The 19,753-nt window shown below is 26.3% G+C and overlaps 1 protein-coding gene across 4 annotated transcripts in view; it reads right to left on the bottom strand.

Annotated features, from left to right (window-relative positions):
* The window catches only part of LOC122856937 (serine/threonine-protein phosphatase 4 regulatory subunit 1-like), a 77,297-nt gene that overhangs the window by 32,669 nt on the left and 24,875 nt on the right, over positions 1-19,753 (bottom strand). For 2 of the 4 annotated variants that reach the window (XM_044158855.1, XM_044158856.1), the window contains one exon: positions 15,144-15,249. In XM_044158855.1, coding sequence (XP_044014790.1) covers positions 15,144-15,249 — 106 coding nt within the window. Of the gene's footprint in view, positions 1-4,335; positions 4,867-15,143; positions 15,250-19,753 lie in introns of those variants that run through there. The other 2 variants (XM_044158857.1, XM_044158858.1) reach the window with 2 other exon arrangements.

Genomic DNA, 19,753 nt, shown 5'->3' with positions numbered 1-19,753 from the left:
GTAAACTTGAACACAATTTTTTATCTCACTTTGGTCTCAGTCTATCTCTCATTCACCAGTCCATTCTCACTGTCCCACAGGAGTAGCACACATTCTTTTGGTGACTTAAACTTCAAATGAAAAATCAAACAATTTTATCTCATTCTCAATTTTCACTTTTTTATGTTTTTTTCTTTTCTATTATTATTTAACAAAAATAAACAAAATTTATCTGTACAACAAATATCCTATTAAAAACTTGTTATGTTTTTTCAATTTTTTAAACAAAAAAAAAACTTTGAATTTAATTTAGAATTTAATTTCTTGTCTTGTTTGAATTGTCGAATATTTTTTTTTTTAATTCTTTACCGTTCTAATTATATTATAAATATTAAAATTAGATAAATCAACAAAATAAAAAAAAAATTCATTGATTGAATAAAGTAATTAAAGTGTGAAAATTGACATTGAGATTTAGTTTGATTTTTGATGAACACCAATTGTCCAGACACACCTACCCTGGGGCGATATGAAATTTGATTTTGTCAGGCAATTTCATGTCTAAATCATCTTCTCTTTCCATATATCACACCCTGTTTAATTTTGATATTATAAATTTATAGTGTATATAATAAACATATTAAAAATTTATTTAACCTGATCATATTCTCAATTATCTAATACAAAAACAAAAACTATATAATATTTACTAATTTATATTTAAAATCCAAGATTAAAGAATCTTGAAAAATAAAAAAAGAAAATTTTATAAATTATAAAACAAAAAATTCATTTAATAAATTTATAAAAAATGATTTTAAAAAACAACATGAAGATTAAGGTACATTATTACTGTAGCCAAATACAGTTGAAGCATAAGAGTATCATCCGCCATTGATACGGCACATTTACACCATCGATTATAATATTAATGTATTTAATTAATCCAAAACACCAAATTAATTATAAAAATAAAATTAATAAAATTAATTAATAATATCAAACTTTGAACTATACAAAACAACTATTTATCCTAAGTCAGCCATTTTATCGCTGTCAGCCATTTTGGTCTCGCGCAAGAAACACGATAAAACTAAATTCTAAACTATTTCAATATATATTACTTTTGTAGAAAATATTTTTGATAAAATAAAAATATAAATTAATTAAAATTTTACTATCATGATGCATTATTGTTTAAAACATGTATTATTAAAAAAAAAATGTATAAAACAAAGGAATTTGTATTCACTTGAAGAGGTGCAAAGAGAGTTCAACGGTCTCAAACAAAATAAATAAATAACAATAATATATATATGTAAAAAAAAAAAAATAATAATAATAAAACAGGTAAATAACGTGACTTTTAACTGACGATCAAGGGGGAAATGTTTATCGTTACTATATCAGATATAGTACGTAGTAAACACGTTAAAGGAGAGGGTCATACGTGGAAGCCTTGACAAGGGATCCTATATATACATAGTGGCCATGGGAAAAAGGGTGTGGTGGTAGTGGCGTCGTCGTCATCGTCATCATGATCATCATCATCATCATCATCGTCGTCGTCGTCGTCATCGCTACCTTGTCTGTCATCGCAATTGCTATACATATATGTCTCCATAAAATTCACTTGATGTTTGTTCATGTGTATGTTTATATTTTTATACCCTTTTTTTTTTTTTCTTTTTAAGGTATTTTTTGTTTCTGCAGTATAACTGTGAGTAGCAAGCAAAAGTCACGCATCAAAACAAAACCGGACGAAGGTTTCCTTGAGACACCGATCCCTACAGGGAATTCTCGAGTTTCTTTATCCAAAGTACACACCTTGGTATATATATATGCACTTGATTTAACAAAACTTCGTGAGAATATCATTAAATCAATCATATAATAAATAAATTTATATTTTAGCTTTTTTTTTATAAAGGATAAATATAAAATACAAAATAATTAGATATTTATTTATTTAATTAATTATGATTGCGAATATAAAGAAGCCTTGTTTAACTTGTATTGAAAATAGAAAAAAAAAAAAAAAATTAAATTAATTCAAAGAAATGATATAGATGAAAGGAATATAAAATTTAAAAGAAAATAAACAGAGTGAAAAAACGGACATATTGGACATTGATGATGGTAATATTATGATGACAACCAGCAAGGATATATTAAGTCATGCATTAAGTTGGAAAAGTAGGAAGGAAAGAGCACAGGTGAAGAGTGAACAATTATAAACGCTTCGATGATCATCAAGGGGTTACACATCAAGTTGCTTATTATTTTCACAACCAACATCAATGATCACATTAAAATGTTATAAATATAAAAAAAAATATAGTCAGCTTTAAATTTATATATTTTTTCAACCCATTTTAAATTGATTAATTGACTGTTTAAAAGTATTTTTTTTCAAAAATTTATATTTAATTTACTTTGTAACATCAAATAAGCATCAATTATTATTAAAAAAAACCTTTCAACGTGGCAAAATGATGCCTCAGGGGTTAACTTGAAAGGGTAATAGTCTAAAAGACTAAACGAAAAAAAAAAAAAAATACTTGGGGGTAGGTGCAGAGTGGCACACCCTTTGGCGCCTTAATTTTCTTTCTTTTTCTTTTTTCTATCGTTACTATATTTTCAATATATATAATGAAAATACAAAACAGACTGATTACTTTTCAACATTGCCAATACACAAAGGCTTGTAAATATATACACATGTTTATTATATATGTATATACGTTAACACAAGCGTAATATTATCTAAAACTTCCTAAGTCTGCTATCGAAATTAGACTCGTGACTATCGAGTTTGGCGCCGGCGGTTAATCGAATTAAATGGCATACGTCACAAATTAAGAGCGCATGTTGATAGACGTGAAAAAAAAAAAAATTTCCAACAGCAATATTGTTATTAATTTATGATTTTTAATTATTTATAAAAACAATTTTATTGATAAAATTGTTTAAAGTAAAATTCAATCAAATTTATATTTAATTTTTCAACTAGAATAATTTTTCTTGAAGGTAATTAATCAACACGTGGTTAGACAAAAATTTCAATTAAAATTATTTGTTAATTAAATCAATTAAATATGATTAATAATTATACAATTAAAAAAAAATAAAAAATATTTTTAATAAACTGTTTAGAAATAGATTTGAATATTATTATTGAAAAAAAAATTTCTACTCAATTGTTGAACTATATTTAAATAATCAATAGATTTAAATTAAAAATTTTTGGTCACTAAAAATAATTAAAATAATTAAAGAACACGTGTTGAGTGTGTATAAAATATAAAAAAAAAAAATAAAAATTGACCATCAAATAAATATAATTCTGTTCACGTGCACGCAACGTTTGTATCCGCCATCTTGAATTGCCACCATGCAATTTATTTTAAAATACAAAATTTTCTTCATATAAAAATATTTTAAAACGAATTTTAAATTTATTAATAAATTTTGTTTATAAAAATTTTAAAATTTTAACAATTAATATTATCTATTTCGATACAATTGTATTTTGTATATAATAAAAATTTTTTAATTATAAAATAATTAATTTTTTGGGGGAAATGCTGAAATTTCTACTTAAAGATAGTGGCGGGAAATTTAAAAAAGTGTAAAGGGAAAGAAGAAAATTTGCAATATATTTATCGACATATAAGCGTGTTACGTAAGTGATAAATGTCGCGTCGCAATTGTACAACGACAACGAGCAAACGTCGCCGTTTCTCTTTTTTATTTTTTTTTTCTTTGCTCATATATTTTTTTTTTTTTTTACTGAGCTGGCGATAACGACGCGGCCCACTTCGACCTCGCGCCGAATCCATTTGCGTTAGACCCGCGTGTGACAAAACCGCACATATCATTCAGTACACACTCACACATTTTTAAAGACAAATCGCTAAAAGACATACAGTTTGTCAAAAAGCAATTATACAATTTCATATTTGCCCGCGAAAAAAAAAAAAAAAACTATTATTTATTTTTTTGCAAATAAATTGACAAATTTTATTTTTTTCTTTTCTCCATTTTTTATATTGCTTGATAAAAAACGCGGGAAAACTAGATAATTTTTTAATTTAAATTTTTAAACATCGATCTAGGGTTATTTTTTGTTTTTTTTTTTTTAAATAAAATTATATATATTTTTGACAACTACGCAATACTGAAAAAAATAACTGCGCAGCAAAATATTAAATGCTATATAAACAACAAAGAGATTAAATTATGTAGAAATGAAAAAAATAAAATAAATAATATCAAATTGTAGTAAAAGAAAATAGAAAATAATGAAAAATTAAAAAAAAATAAATAAATAAAAACAAACAAAAATTAACTCACATCACATAATTATTATCTTCGCCATTTTGATCACCAAATTCATTTTATTGAATTTTATCATCTTGATTTAAACACTGCAAGCATTGTTTATATTTTTCCATAAATTATTATAAAATTGTTATTATTTTTCTTAATTTGTTTGCCACGATTAAGTGACTGCGTCGAGCAATCACTCACTTTTCCATGTTCATTCTCTATCTCTGTTAGTCGCATTGCTTTATTTTATTGCCTCACCATTCCCTTATATTTTTCCCCAACAAATAAATATACATATGCATACTACACATATATATATATTAGTTTTCAAACAATTTTTCTAAAAAACTTTTCTATTATTTAATTATTATATACATATTTTTATTTACTATAAACAAACAAATTTATATATCGCTTTTCATTATACACGTAAAATCTTGTTAAAACTTTTTCTCAAATTAATTAATCAGGTAGATTAAATAAAAAAAAGGTAAAAATAATATAATTATTTGCGGTTAACACTGAACATAACTGCGACGCGCGTGGTCCGCGTGGGACTGCGCGCGCTTCGTAGACGCTTTACCGGGACGCTGAACTGATCAGCAGTGGCGCCACATTGTGATAATCACTGGTATTAAAATGTGCAAAAAAAAAAAAACCACCATACGCACAGTTGCGATATGAAAAAGCAAAAAGCAAAAATAAAAAAATACCCAATTATTAGCAATGATTAAAAATAAAAATGAAAATTTAAAATGAAAAAATTTTATAAATAAATACTTTGTTTTAACAAGAATTAAATTTTATTATTATTAATAATAATAATAAAAATAATAAAATTGTATTAAACTTTTGACGTCAGACAATTTAAACATGACGATAAAAAAAAAAAAAACAATTAATAATAAACAAATAAAAAGAAAATACGTGGAAAAATAATGACGTAAAAAAATCATGTGATTCATTTTAAATGACGTAAGTTTTTTTTTGCAACTGATACATCATCTTACACGTTGAAAAAACGTCAATCTATTATTATCATTAATTTTCATGTTAAATTTACTATTAATGTAAAAGTAAAAGTTAATTTATATTATAAAATTTTTAAAATTTTAATTATTTAAAAATGTTGAAATTTTTTCATTATAATTTAAATATTACGAAAATTAATTTTTTATTCTTCAAAGCACAGTGATATAGGTATGCATATATATATATTTTTTATATAGTGTTGGCGACATCTCGTAACGGTTATTTTCTTCGACAACGTCGACTGGCGGCGCTTACGATTTAAATAGCTCTACGATCTGAATTCCGTTGCGTTCAAAAAGAAGAAAAAAAAATATATTCACGTTGGCGTCGACATTTACAAAAAATCACTGTGGCTATTTTCTTTTTTAATAAAAATGATTTCATTTATTTAACTCCAAACAAGAAAAACAAATTAAAAAAAAACATCAATGAAATTTTTTTTACCAAATGTATATGTATTAAATATTGAATATAAATTTCAAACAGCTAAATGACTTTAAATTTTCACAAGAAAAGTTCAATTTATGAATCACCATTCAAGCAACTTTGTGCAATAATATATTCGCGGTATTAAAAAATTATCAGAGTGAATCACTTGTTAAAAATATAAAATGAAAGAAAAATAATCTTTGAAAATTAAATAATAATAATAATAAAAGAATGAGTGGTATTTTTTTATTTTTTTTTTGGTCAATTGAATTGATTGAAATGATGGGGACTAGAAGTGAATGAGAATATAGTGTGTTGTTGTCTCATGGGAATGAATAAAGACAATATAAAAAAGTTAAATAGTAAGAGAAAAATATATATATATATATTTAAGTTGAGTGTTAACTTTGAAGAGTTTATTTTTAGCGATTACACCGCCATTGTATTGTCGCGACATTGAACCTAGTGTGTGAGTGGTAATCGTGCATGGCCTCTAGCATTTCCGCTCAACGATATACACAACTAATTTCACATAACACACCAGATGGAAAGTTGAGAAATCATTATTCATAAGATTTATCAATTTGTTATTTCACATGATTAGAAAAAAATTTTTTTTTTTAAAATAAACTAATAAAATATCTTAATAAATTATTTAATAAACATATTTAAAATTAAAAGAAAAATTATTTATTTTAAATTCCATTGAATAATTGTCACTAGACATATTTATTATTATCACAAGAAATGTCAACTGAATCATTCTGGAATTTGATGAATCATAAAGACTGATTCATTGAGAAAAATCAAATGATTTTTATTTATTTTTATTTTTTCATTTTGTTAGTTATTAGCTTGTTCTAATTTTTATATTTTTCCATTGTGAGATAAAGCTTCAATACAGGGAGAGAAAAAAATATAATAAAAAAAAAAAAAAAAATTAGAGTAAACGAGGGGAAAATAAATGGAGGAGAAAGAGGTCGATGAATGACGCAGACGCCTACGCACGATTCATACATATATATATAAAAGTGATGCTACAAATTAAAAATAAAAAAAAAAAAAAACAATACTATTTTAAATTAAATGTATATAAATACCTTAATAACTTTTTGATTGTAAAAAAAGAAATAAAAAAAAGCTGTACAAACTTGTGTGTAAATTAAAATTTCCAACTCAACTCACCTGAAACATAAAAAAAAATAATAATTTTAAATTAAAATTGTATATCAATTACAAATTTTATATATTATTAATTATTCTTTAAATTAAAATATAAATATTTCACCTGTAAAATTGGTCTTTCAATAAATATATATACATGTATTGAAGGAAAAAGAGGAAAAAAAAAAACAATGGGGGTTTAAAAGTGGTCGATGATGTTGAGAGGCACTTGTTTAATCGTCGTAAATAAAGGGGCTGCTTATAAACCCAGTCAGGGTGTCCGAGGTTAAAGAAATTATTAACTCTACTATACATGTGTAATATGTTTTTTTTTTTTGTTAATAAATTTTTTTATTTTCAGAGGTAAGATGAGATCAGTAAAGGCGCCATTATAAAACATGGTGAGTGGTTTTACCAGTGTGGAAACACCTGGACCACCTATTTGGAAAATTTTAACATGAGAAACATTTGCAAACACCCGGCATCTGTTCACTATATATATATATATCACTCCCTTGTATATATATTTTTGTCGCGTGCCCGATTTATCGATGAAAAGATATATATATAAACGAACAATAATAAAATTAATCAATCATTTTAATCTATTATGTTTGTCAAATAATTGTAACAATTTATTTTCTTTTATATATTATTTTAAACTGATTGTATATTATATTAATTAATTAATATAGCGGTTTATATATTTTATTTATTTATTTTTTGATAATTTTAATTTTTCAATGTTAGGTAAATTCAAAGGGCATTGGCATCGCATAATGGAGGATGGGGCATTATAGGCGCGACGAGCATCTGTTGGTTTTTGTGGTGGAAAATTAATGCACCTTTTTTTTTTTTTCTTTTTTCAAGCTCTTTTTCGAGGCCCAGCAGCGCGCATCTGCTCTTTTGGGGTCTTTTCGATGAAGTGATTTCGCGTGATATTGTGCCTTTTTATAAATGTATATATAAAAATTTATCTTTTACAATTAAAGTTTAACAAATTTATTATACTAAACTTTTGCTCGACTATTTAATTGTCAATGCACTCTGATGGAATTTAGACGATTATTATTACGAGAAACTTTGGTAAAAATTAAAGAAAAAACAAAAAAAATCACCCCCAAATTAAATACTCAAACAAAGTCAAGTTGAAATTTTTCGTTGATTAGTTACTGAGAAAAAATTTATTCAAGTTGAGGTAGGAGTATTATATGTATAATTTTTTAAATCGCCGATCGCGTGCTGTGGCTTTTTAAAATGTGTAAAATATACTATAAGAATAATAAAATTTTATACACTACGCGTTGCAGCTGACGTTTTTTTTTTTTATCTTCAACAAGTATAAATAATAATAAATTGAAAAAATGCCAAAGGCATGACACTTGTTTGTCATCAATATACAATTGCATCAGTAAATTTTATTGACATCTTGTTAACGATCACAATGCATATCAATTTAACTATTATAAATAAAAAAAAATTTAAAAAACAAAGATTTTTCATAATTTTCTATCATACAGTTAATTTTAAAAAATTGAATATTAAAAATAAAGAAAAAAAGATAAAAATTTTGGGTCTCTGCCAGGCCAAGGGGTCGATGGTTATCACAATTTCCTGTCCGAAATATTTTTTGTTCATTTTTTAAAAATGTTTGGTAAGACGAAGTGAGCTCAACAAAAGAACGAGTTAAAAAAAAAAAAGAGACGTGAACGAGTGTACGTAATGAAAAAAAATAAAAATAAGAAAATTAAGAAGCAAAAAAAAAAATAAAATAAATAAATACGTATAATCAACACCGGGCCTAGAGGTTTCTTCAGACAGTGTCGGGCGAGCATCTGTCGGTTGCTTCCTCCCGGGGTTGACGGACGATCTTCAAGGCACGAGACTCAAAATAATATTCAAGCCGTGATAAATCGAAAAAGAATGGCAAAAAATGAATTTGATATAAACCATGATATTTCAATGCACTCATTTCCTCTCTACTTCCTTCTCACTCTCTTACTTTATCTTTTCCTCTTTTTTTTTTTTTTTCTATATTTAATAATTTCTAAAAATATTTGTTTATATTTATTTATTTTTTTTTCTTTAGATAGTAATAATTATTATTTCCTCTATTTTATTCTGTACAAATTTTATGTAAGGGATGGTGTTGAGGGGGTGAGGGACACGTGACCGGAAGACACGAGGGGAAAAGTAAGAGGAAAAAAAAAAAATAAGAGGTAGCGCACGCGTCGTCGTACTCCACCTGGCGCATCACCTGCTGCCCCCTGCTCAAGAATCGTCTCGTCTTGCTTCATCATCACTTGCTGCATTTATTCACTCTGATCATCATTGCCAACACAAAATAAACATGCAATTGGCTCAATCATTTCAATAAGAAAATAAATTATTTATCGAAAGTTGTTTATAGATTAAGTCAAAAAATTAATAATAGAAATTTTATTAAATTCCATTATTTCATTATATTTAATAATTTATCTAGTATATTTAATTTTTTCTATGAAATTTTATTTTAAAAAAAGGGAACACGATTTTAAACACCTTGAAATTGGTAAAAATTGGTATTTTTTTGAATAAAAATGAAGTAAATAATCATCAAATTTTGAAGAATATAAAAAAATAGTAAAAAATTATAATTTAAGACAGATGTTTAGGAAGTTGTAAAGAAGTTGAAGAATTGATATTGCTAAAAAGAAAGGAAAAAAAAATATATATATATATTTAAAAGGGTTGAGGTGGGCAAAAAGAAAAAAAAAGAAATGAAAGGGGAATAAATGAAAGCTCGGATTGTGTATTAAATGCATAAGACAAAGTTAAAAATTAAATAAGTAAGAAAGAAATAAAATGAAACACATGCCATTAAGGCTCGTGCCACAATTTTAAACTCCAGTATCTTCTTCATGATGATGCAGCTGTCCTGTAGGGCGTACATTTATTTTTCTACCCTACTTCATTTTTAAGTATATGGCTGTGTATTTTCTTACATATATAAAATATCATATAAAATTGAAAATAAAAAAAAAAAGCACAGAGTACATTTTATTTTTTCATAACACAAATATGAATTAAATAAATATAATAGGGTGTAACTTAAATAGGTCATTTTAATAACTGCAGCACCCCCAAGTATCTTTCCAAATGGAAAAAAAAAAATCTTCTCCAATTTTAAAAGCCTTGTGAATTTTTGAAAATTAATTTTCCAGGTCAATTTATTTAATTATATACCCGATTATTTTGCACTTCAGTGATAATCATAATAACGAGAATGATATGAAAAACAAACAGAAACGTAAAAAAAAAAAATATAAACCACGGATGGAAAATTTTTCCAGGAATTGCAGTAAGTTCAGGATGAAATTTAGGCAAAAGGATGCGACAGCTGGCCAAATAATATGCTTGTGATCCGATGGGTATCCGAGCAAGAGAAAAAAAAAAAATATAAGAGAGAATAAAATGGGTGTTGTTCATGGAGAGGATATACATTTGATTGTGATGCACAAAAGGGCCAAAAGATAAAAAAAAAAAGAATGAGTAAAGTCGAAAATTGAAATTGTACGAAAATCGATTTGTGAATATCGAGTTAAATTAAAGTATACGGTTAAACAATATATTGGCTTTTACTTTTGATGCGATGAAATAAATTTTTATAACTTTAAAATATATTGGCATTAATTTAAATTTCAATTGAAGTTTAAAAAAAGCTACTTTTTCTGTTTGTTTAAATAAAAATTTGAAAAAAAAAAAAAATTCGTTGAGAGACACTGATTATTTTGGCGGACCATCCAGAAGCGAAACTAGTAATACACAGTTCATCGATTGAATTTGATGATTATCAAAATATTTTTTGACTGCTATTTGGATAAAGATATATTCGGTTACCACAAGAGCTTAATACGAGACCTAAACTAGTAACACGATAACTCCCTTAGCTACTTCGTCAGGTCCAGACAACAAGTCCAATGAAAAAATAAAAAAAAAAAGTCTAGTCAGAACACAACAATCTCAAAAGGCTCTAATAATAAAAAAAAAAAGAATTTTTTAAAATAAAACCTACCAAGAGATAACCAGTTTAATACTTGGAAAAATTGTTTTTTAAAAAACCGCATATAAAACAAGAGATAATTTAGTCAAAAAGGGTATATATAGTCATCGAAAGTGGTCCAACATCAAAATGAAAAATTGATGAGGTCAAAAAATCACCCTACATAAATTCCAAGACCACCCAAAATGATTGAATTGTCAATTTAATATAAAAAATGATCAATAAAATTTTCAGTGCACTTTGAAAAATGATCTTTTACTTTTTAAAAGTATATATTGTATGTATAATTAATTTTTTAATAATTTTAATGTAGACAGGATGGGGTCAACCTCGTCAGTATGAAAAATAATTTAATAATCTTCAAAATATATAAGGGGTAGTTTCCAACGAAAGACATTTCTAGACAAGAAGCACTTTAGCTAAACCCTCAACTCATTATTACGTCAAAATTAATTTATTATTAAAAGAGTTTCGTTATCAAATAATCAAAGTCACTTTAAACTATTTTCTTATATTAAAAAAAATATTGAAGATTGAAAAATAATTTTAAAAAAATATATATCTTCTGTTGATAGTCGTTATATCATATGTAGATTCATTTTCGAGCTTGCGGAGATTAAATTTCGTCGAAAAATGCATTTTAAACGAGAGGAGATGAAATATTCTAAGTTTCTTATATAATTTTTTTTTTTTTTTTTTTCAGATCATTGATGATGCAGTAATAGAGGGGTACTTCATAGACTTCCAGAGTAACGCCCTTTGACGATAAGGCAGACAGCGACGCCATTTCCGAATGGGCGTGCGCTTCTTACAACTATTGAATTCAGGAAATCAGTCAAAATTCAATTTAATTTTTATTTTTCATACTGAATTTTATAATCATCAGGCTATTCATTTTGTTGTAATAAAAATACTCAAGTTTATTTGATATAAAACAAAATATGTCTAAATAAATTTAGTCTATATAAAATCAGGACTAAAATCAAAATTATTTAGTGCATACAGATGCAAGATCCTATTTTATTTATATAAACCGATAGAAAAAAAATAAAATCTATTCTTCAAACAAACAAACAAATAAAAACCACCGAAAAATGTCAGTTTTTAATGTCTGTCGATATTGCCATCAACCCCCTAGAAACTGCAGTTATCCATGTGCATTAAGGATCAAAAATCATATATAGAAAAAAAAAAAAAAAACCCCGATTATTTATTTATTTTCTCCTCTTTGGATATATAGAGACGAATCGCGAAATATTATAGTAGGGAGAAGTTCGTCACCCCAAGTCAAACAAAACCAAAAAAAAAAAGAATCAGCGAGGTTGTTGTACAAGAGACAGAGTGAAAGAAAAAAAAAAAATTGGATAAAAGTCTACACCTGGCCTCCGGATGGTCGACGGCGGCACGCGCTAAATTTTTATATTTCATATGTATATAATAAAATAGTCTCTCACTTACTCACTATAGCATTGTCAGTAAGCAAAACTCTCTCAATCTTTTTTCGTTGACTGGGTGTTTTTAAGCGGGCACGTAGGGTACACACCTGCCCCCATTGCTAACACGTACGTTCCAGTAAAATATTTTAGGGTCGTAAAATGCATACACACCAAGGATTACTATACACATCAACCCTGCACATTTGTATCACGATGAGACAAACCTTGTACATGTATATAGTAAAAACCGAGGTGAATTTTATATGCATGCAGCAAGTTTATGTACACATATATACAGGATATGAATTCAGCTTTTTCGATGTTGTTAAACGGAGACAGAATTAGAAAGATGAAAAATTAGGGTGGGATGAAAAAAAAAAAGGGAGACGGGTGCGGAAAGCCGACAGCCGGCTGCTTATATATATAATTTTTTTTTTATCTCTTTCTCTTTTTATATATAGACCTTTCTCTTTTTTAAAGTCTTCAAACATTTGCTCATCCTATAATATCAAAATTTTGTAAATTTAAATTGTATATTATATATAAATTATTAATTAATATTTTTCAGTATACAATTGTCAATTGATATTTACAATGAGCTATAAATATAAATAGAAATCTATAAATAAATTTTAATGTATATGAAAATAATAATAATAATTATTGAATAATATATGAAAATAGATATGTTAAAATATCATTTAAATATTGATTAAGTTGAATAGAAGTCTGGGTGACTAGATTGAATGGGTATGTAAAGTGTAACTTGAGTGTTTGTAGGTTGAATCAAGTTTCCTGAATATTTTTAAAGATAAAAAAAAAAAAAAAATATTAAAAATAACTGTAGGGTAAATGCAGGTGGTGTTACTTCATTGCCTATAATATATATTTCAAGTATATATTCATGTGTAAAGTATATATTTGACAAACCTATTTGTAACCTACTGCAATTCATTCATAGTGCGACATGTAATAGATAAGATGAAATTGAATAGCTTAATCAAAGACCAGGAAATGTTATTGACTATGTATGGCAATGACAAACTTTAAAGATAAAATAATTACAATTTTTATAAATATTAAAATATGTATATAAAAATTATTAACTATATATTATTATATTTGAAAATTATTTTCATAAAGTTTTAAAATGAAAAAGCTTTTATGTATTTTTATATATGATTTTAAATATAATTCTAAACAAGTTAGTTTGAAGATTTAATTTATGAAAAATATCTCGAGTATAACACAGTAATTATTATTAAGTGTACAAAAAAAAAAAAAATAAGAAAGTTTTAATATATACACGTTCAAAAGGAGGAAGTATATATTGTATAGCCAGACGGCACGTAGACGGTTACTATTACTGGACCGATGTAAAAACAGATACTTGGAAAATGAGTATAAAAAAAAAAAAAACTGACATAGACGATACAAAGTCCATCTAAAAATTTTATAGTTAGCTATATACTGATATACATAAGATTTTCCACTGATTCTTCAGTTTGTCTTTCCAGTTTAAGTCTTGCAACAGTGATGTGGGTGATCATGTTGGTGGTGGTGGTTTGGCATCTAGCATTTCCCAAAATATTATAACACGAACAACTATTTTATTATATATACATATATATTTTATCTTGTCTCTTTTATTTTCTAAATCCAAATCCAAACGCTTGAGTGTCTAGTCCCTACTCTTAGCTAACACGAAACGTAACGGGGCCGTCGACCAAACTGAAAACGACGTGGCAACGAATAAAATAGAAAAAAAAAAAATTTACGATGAAAAAGCAAGCCAAAGAACCTGTCTCGAGGAAAAAGAATAAAAAATCAAAAAAAAAGCTTCTGAGAAAAGAGGGATATAAATTTTTTTTTTTTTTCTTATTCAAGTTGCTGGATTTTTAACCCTCACAAATAATACTCCAAGAAATAATAAAAAATGTAAAATTTCTAGAGAAAAGAAAAACCAAAAAGACAACGAGTCAAGAAAATAGGCATAGAATTTGTTAACAGTAGCAGCTTTTTTTTTTAACATTAAAAAAAAAAACATTTCCATTGGCATGATTGGACAAGTAACTTTCTATATATCAAACAATTCTTATCTTTTAAATATAAAAAAAAATAATATCTTTTCTATAAAATTTTCAACTTAATGTTTAAAGAATTTAACATTTAATGTACCAGTGGTCTCATAAAAAAATGTTTTACTAGGTTTTAAAATATATATTAAAATAAAAATAAAAACTAAATTAAAGAGGTCACAATGTCGAGACAAACTAAATAAAAATCCCGTGACAATCTACTGTATCGTAAAGCTCTCTATTCTATTCTCCCACTTGCATTTATATATCAAATAAAAATAAATGCCAAGAATTTAGGTTTTGAGACGATATTATTGGTTGATGTTTGGCCGAGTGAACATCAACGGCGCCTAGTTGCGTTTTGATGACGTTGACCTCAGGTCGGCAAGTTAAAACGACGACAATAATAATCATAAATAAATATATAAAAATAAAAAGAAGGAGAAGAAGATGAGGGGGATGCCACGACGCTGACACACCGTGTATATTTGGATGTGCTCTTTTATGTATCAACTTAATTATTTTGTATTATCTCATAAGAGTAAAAAATTACAAATTAACTTCCTACTTTGTTTCTAGTTATGTAAATTATTATACTATTTTTTAATATATTTTTAATTATTAATTTATGTATTATTTTAATAAACGTACCTATTTTGCTGTGCTTGAATGCCTGCGTATCGCTGAAGTTTAGCCATCGGATGTGACCAGTCTTGAATGTCACTCCAGTCATCGTTCGGTTGTGAAAAGGCCATTTCTATAAAAAAAAAAAAAAAAAAAAAAAAATTAATAAATCATTTGATATAATAGTCAAATATATATATTTTTTTTTGATTTAACATTTTAGATGAAATATATTATTATTTATGTAAAAAAAAAAAAAGAATATTTATGATAAAAAATTTATCTTAGATTGTCATTTTTAACCGACAGTTCTCTGACCTGTAAAATCTCAATTTCAAATATATAAAAGCTTTCGATTTGTGAATGGGAAAAAAGAAATAATGCAGAATAAGGAGGAAAAAAAAAAAAAAATTGCTGAGAAGAAAGTAAATGACGTATCAAGTGATTGTCCGATGTTTTTTTTTTTCAATTTTCTATCAGACCATATACTTGATCTGATCAGTCGGTTAATAGTGAGCTTTTTTTTTTTTTTTTTTCATTCTACAAATATTTTTCTTGAAGATTTATTGAACTGTACTCGTGTCCAAGCCAGATTTCTTTAAGCCATTTAAAACTCTTGTATAGTTTATTGTTAAAAATTTATTTAAATAATTGTCAAATGCATTTCGAAGCATCCAAAAAAATTACCTACAAACTTACATATACCCCTCATTTTTAAAACTGTATATCAAATTAAAAAAAAAATATTAATTTACTTTTTAATTAAAAAATTGTTAATTAATTTTTCAGTCAATATTATTGACATTTTATTTTTATTTAACAGTATTTAAAAAAAAAAAATACATGTCTAATCAAGGTAATTAAATTAAGAAAAAAAAAAATCAAAATCAAGATACAAATACATCAAAGTATATAAAAAAAAGCTCAAAAAATCATGTGTTTTTTTTATTTTGAAATTTCAGGATTTTTCATTTAGTACGAAAAGCAGGATGCCACACTGAGTCGAGCATCAGAATGAAAGAGGGGAATTATATATATATATATATGATCACGGACATGGGCATCATAAGGGTGGTAATGGGGGGGAGGTAAAAAAAGGGGGTTTAGACGAAGGGTGAATAGAAGAAAGAAATAGCAAGAACCAAGGGTAGAAAGAACAGGACAATCCAGCGAAAGTGGAAAGAGCAGAGGGGCGTGGCAAGATGAATGATCACAAGACGCGAGAGTATTGATCCCATGAGCAACTCTAGGTCTTGTGTTTTCTATCTTTATTCATCCCCTATATATATTTTCATATATATATAATACTTTCTGCATAGAGTATTCTTCTCTTTCTTTTATATATATATATTGAACCCCTAAAATTTTCTATCCTATACTCTATTTTCTACTCTCTTCTTTACTCTGAATATAGCACCCCCATAACGACGCTAGGTTCAGGGTCATGTGTGCCCAACCCCACTGAAAATTTTTCTTCGTTATTATTTATTTCCTTCCCTTATTTTATTTATTTATTTATTTTTACTAGTTTAACTTGTATTTTTTTTTTTTGCTTCATTTCCTTGTTAATTTTAATTTCAAGCTTTTTTTTTATTTTATTTTTGGTGATTTTAATTGATAAATTTAATATACGACAAATTAATTATAGTGTAAAAAGAATATTTGTAAATGTAAATTATATTTTTGAAAATAAATATTAAACAAAAAAACTTTGGTTATATTTTTAAAACGATTAAAGTTTTTCTTCTTTACAGAAAAAGCTTTCAACGTCTTGGATCATGAAAAAAAGATTTTATATATTTTTGTAGCATGGTAAACGTGGTTGAAAGTTGCAGGTGTGACACTTCAGTAAAATCTTAATACTTTTGAAGTTTGGTTTTTTTTTTTTCCTTACGAAAAACATTTTGTAAAATGAGATGCTAAAAAAATTCAAAGTTTTTTTTTCTTTTTAATTTTTTGATATTAAAATAAAAAAGCTCATTTTATCTGTCAAAATTGATGAAAGCAAATATGCAAAATAATATTCAAAAATTGTTAATTAACATTTGATATTTTTATTTCGATTTTTCGTTAGTTGATTGTATTGAATTGTGTGGTTATCAAATTTGACGAATAGACAATTTAAAATATTGATAAAAATTAATTAAAATAAAATATGATGGAAATATTATTACAACCCTGTGACCACAGAAAAGCCTTTCACAGTAGTTGACCAATAAATGTAAAATAAAATGACAAATAAATCAAAATCTCAATCAATGTTTGGCAAACAGTTTTTTTTTTTTTTTCTCTACTAGAAAAAAAAATTATATTGCAATTTTTTCAACCCTCTTGTTATAGCGGCTGCCAAAAGACAACTTGTTCAAGTCTATTTCAATTTTGGACATTGCCAAAGGCTTGTGTTCAAACGAGGAAGATGTGCACGCAGGACAAGGAAAGAAAATTGTATAAGCAAGGCGCGGAGAGTTAGATCAATAACAAACCATTATGGACCCTCGGGGCTTTTTCGTGTGGACGAATCGGGACTACACTGAGAGAGATAAAATTTCAAACTTTTCACCGCATTTTTTCACAGAAAATTTCAAATTTTTACTATAATTTTCTGCACTTTAATAATGTTTTATAAAAATGACGCCATTTAATAAAAAAAAAATGTACCAAACAAGCTTTAAATTTAATTTTTTTTCTAAATAATTCTCACCTGATTCATCAAATTAATTCCAAGCACAATCAATTCTCCAGATATCCACATAATGAAATAACAATTATCACAAAATGCTTCAATGAATTTTGTCACTCATTTGTAAAAAAAAACAAAAAAACCATGAAAGATCAATTGTGTAAAAAATAATACACTAAAGTTTATAATTTAAAAAAAAAAAATCAATTGGCACATTAGTAAAATTAATTGTCAATGATTTATTTCATGAAAAATAAAAGGACCTTGATTGTCCTTCAAACGAATCAACCTGCACGCAATGTCGCCGCACATCGTTTCTTTAATTTTTTTTCATTTATCTACTTTTTTTTTTTTTAAGCAATAAAAATAAAAAAATCTAGTACTCGCGAATCAACAGTTGCAGTGAAATACGATATCAATCAATCTCTTGAATACTTCATCAGCCAAATAGAAAACGAAGCATTGATTTACAAATGCCGGAAGATTTTTTTTCATAGCAAAAAAAACTATTACTAATTTTATTTTAAAATTTAAAATTTTTAAAATGTATTTATCAATTTTAAAGGATATTTAAATTGATTAATTTATATGAAAATATATAACACATGTTGATGAATATCAACCATATTCATTTGAAGCTTTTTGAAACGTCCATTTATAATGACGCAAGAAAACCGCTCCCAGGATGTTGCCGAAAGCACAACGGCCATGCTTGATCCTGTCGTCATCGTTTTTTGGCCAAGCCACCATGATTCAACACTTTATATAAATACCATTAAAATACGCCCAAAAATTATGTTTTATTATTGCACTAATAATAGCACAAAAAAAATTCCAATAAATTTTTATGAAAATCAACAATTTTGAATAAACCAACGCCCGAAATTTTGAAAAACCGATAATTATTAAAAAAAAAAAAAAAAGCTCTAATTTATTTTTTAAAAAAATATGTTGATAAGGTATAAATATATAATTGAAAAAAAATCACATTATAGAGTCACTGACACAAATCCTCCCCAAACATTTACAATATGTCTCAAATAAATCCGTAAAATAGTACACCACTTTTAAAAGCTCAAGTCACACACTCAAAAAAATTAAATATTTTAAAAAACAATAATACAGTCTTGATATATTCATAGAATAATTATTAATTAAATTTAGAAAAAAAAAAAAAAAACAACTAAAATTATATAGAAAAATAGAAAAAATAAAAACACGTTCACATGTGAACATAGTTTGAAAACGTCGAGGTATCTGCGTCGTTAACGTTAGAAAGATAGAACGGGGTATATTCGCAAGCCGGTATTGGGATTGGTCGGTTTGTCTCGGTGTCTTCGGTGAATTTCGTTGCAAAATGGCGTTATAGTGGGGAAGCAAAAAAAAAAGATGAAATCGAACTATAAACAAGTATTATTATTGTAATTTTTTTTTTTGTCTGTTTAGATATACCTACTAGTATAACAAAAGCAAAGTTTTTACAAAATTTATTTAGGGATTTACGTATATGATTAGAAAAATATTTCATTAATAGTGAAGCTTTAAAAGCTACAAAAATGATTGAAGAGGGAGCCACCATTCGGTTCAACAAAAACTGACGACGCCCCGTAGGATCGATAAATGTGCGTCGACCACGCCGACGTTTTTGAGCATTAGCTCTATATATAATAAGCATAGCGCGCGTAATATCTAAAACTAAAATATTTTACTAGACAGACTGTAAAAAAAAAAAAATTATAACTTATAAATATAACCATAATTAAAAAATAAGAATAAAACTTTTTATAAAAATTGGAAAAAAAAAAATAATGATTTCTAGTCCAAGGACATTATTTAATATCTCAATCAATTTATAAAAAATAATTTAAATGTTTATACGTTTAAAAAAAAAAAAAAACAGAAATTCAATTAATAAATTGAAAAATTTAATAGATTTTATTTAATATATCAAACGTTT

The sequence above is a fragment of the Aphidius gifuensis genome, linkage group LG5 (assembly GCF_014905175.1).
Source record: "Aphidius gifuensis isolate YNYX2018 linkage group LG5, ASM1490517v1, whole genome shotgun sequence".
In the NCBI taxonomy this organism is placed as follows: domain Eukaryota; kingdom Metazoa; phylum Arthropoda; class Insecta; order Hymenoptera; family Braconidae; genus Aphidius; species Aphidius gifuensis.
Note: the sequence above shows the minus strand (reverse complement) of the source record. Positions and strands in the feature narration are given on the sequence as shown.